Source organism: Bidens hawaiensis, unplaced genomic scaffold, assembly GCF_021521415.1.
Source record: "Bidens hawaiensis isolate Kalapana, Puna unplaced genomic scaffold, B.hawaiensis_p1.1 tig00005680_1, whole genome shotgun sequence".
NCBI lineage: Eukaryota > Viridiplantae > Streptophyta > Magnoliopsida > Asterales > Asteraceae > Bidens > Bidens hawaiensis.
Genome location: NW_027491370.1, coordinates 253,575 through 255,736, shown reverse-complemented (window position 1 = coordinate 255,736; position 2,162 = coordinate 253,575). Strand labels below are relative to the sequence as shown.

Sequence of the window (2,162 nt, the reverse complement as noted above, 5' to 3'; positions counted from 1 at the left end):
CCACTTTCATTTTCCTCACCACAACTACCAGGAAGTCAGTCCTGAGGAAAACTTTCAAGCGGTCACCACTCTCCGATGACCCCCTTGTCGCCATCATCGGCGGCGGAATCTCCTCTGTGCTCTCCAGCTGGAGAAGATAGGGGTACGCTCCACCGTGTTCGATACCGTAAGTGAACCCCATTTTATCAAACACTTGGTATGCATACCAATTGTAACCTACAAATTATTATTATTATTATTCATGATTCAGGGAATTCATGCCCTAGGGTTAGAAACCGGCTCACTTAAGACACCAAAGTATACACGTGTACAGTTGTGGTATAAACTTCAGCAACTACGGTGTTATAAACTTATAATTATGATGGCATTACATAAGTTAAGTGTGAATAATATATATTATTATGCAGGGGTGCAGCTCTTCCTACAAATACTCCTGGTATTCCATGCATATTTGATCCTCTTGGAAGAACGGGTATTTGTGGCGATTGGCTACTTGGTTCCAGTTTAGAGGCTGCAGCCCTAAGTGGATTATCCCTAGGAAATCATGTAATTTCAACCCATTTTTAAGTCTTGTGTTATTAACCAATATAATAAGGAGTTAAATGGAGGTATTCTTATACAGATTGCGGATTTTCTAAAAAGTGGCGGGTCACGACCGGATGAGTTTGCGGTTGGGTTACATGAGGAGTTCCATCCTTTGCAGGGTCATGATATTGGGCAGTTCCCAGGGTTAGAGGCCAATACAAATATACGTGAGGCTGAGGTTCAAGTTGGAGCTTAAATGTTCTCTTGGACATGAGTCGTGTGTCTTTCCTTGAGTCGTAAGTTCATCTTTATAGTTTTATGGATGCTCTCCTTTATTATTGATCAGGGACCTAATTGACTAATTTACCCCAATAGGCTCCACTACTTATAAGGTCCACTTGAATCTTGGTTCCATAGATCGGTCAAAACCCTAGGTTGGACCGGCCAAAATGGTTCTGTTTTGGCAGTTTGGACCTGTTAAAGATTCTTTCTTTTATTTTTTAGTATGCAAGTTTCTAAAAATGATAAAGAGGTTCATTAATATAATACATTTGCATATTCCAAAAATAAAATAATAAAGGTTAAATGGCCAATTCCAAATTTCCAAAACCGAAGTTGGGATTGTACGATTGAACTGAACCACCAAACCGGCCGGACTGCCCGATTTGATTCAGTTTTAACGGTTTATAAACACGCCTACATCCAAATGAATATAGTCCATAGAATAACACTGTAAACTGTTCTTCATTTTGACCATGCAGGTTGCAGGTTTGGAGTCTATTAGCTTCTCTTCCTAACGCCACATCGTGAAGCACCTTCTGTTGTTACTAATACTATTGACAACAGTTTACAGTGTCACTAATCGTAATATACTGATATTGGCCAATACTCTCTATGCACAGGTACAGCATTCTGATCTGTTTTTACCCTTTTTAATTAAATATAAATAAATGAAATATCATGTAAGCGGGCTTATCCTAGCTTTGAGAACGTGATTCTCATCCCAGGGTTATAAAAGCGTGTTGGAGTTGGCAATTTCAGTCCATTCACTCACTTATTAATGGGCCAACCTGGGTTATCTACATCTCTAATGGTTCTAATACGAAGAAATTAAGAGAAAAAAGGACTTAAAAAGAAGTGACAAATGTGTGGAAAGATGTCCAAATGGATAAACCTCCAAATCTGTTTTGTTTAAAAGATTAGATTATCTATATTACAAACACCATTGCATAAATTACTATCCTTAATGCATACAAATTTGAAAATGTAGGGGTACTATAGTATTTTAGACATCTTGAACGGTTAAGAATATTTAATTTAGAATATAATTACAATTATGATCCTTTAACTTCAACAAAACTTTGTTAATTTATGAAATAGTTACAAATAAACCCCTTAACTTAACCCATTTATTTGACATATTCATTTAAAATTTTTATTTCTTCTATAACTTTTAATATATTATGTCTTAAAAACACCCGACTTTACCATTGCAACGTGCTTAATTTTGTCGACGTTTCAATGTAAATTTTATTTTATTTTGAGATGTTTATGATAATGTACAAGTCAATTAAGCATAAGAGTACAACTCATATATGCACTTATAAACCTAAAATATAATTACAAATTTAACCTTT

General features: G+C 35.8%; 1 protein-coding gene across 1 annotated transcript; it reads left to right on the top strand.

The window, feature by feature from the left end:
* The first annotated feature begins 241 nt into the window (after positions 1-241).
* LOC143630480 (uncharacterized) lies at positions 242-1,727 on the top strand. Its single transcript, XM_077099477.1, has 4 exons — positions 242-318; positions 408-546; positions 623-821; positions 1,294-1,727. The coding sequence occupies exons 1-3, from the start codon at positions 242-244 to the stop codon at positions 779-781; spliced, it is 375 nt and encodes a 124-aa protein (XP_076955592.1). The 3' UTR covers positions 782-821; positions 1,294-1,727.
* Positions 1,728-2,162: the final 435 nt, after the last annotated feature.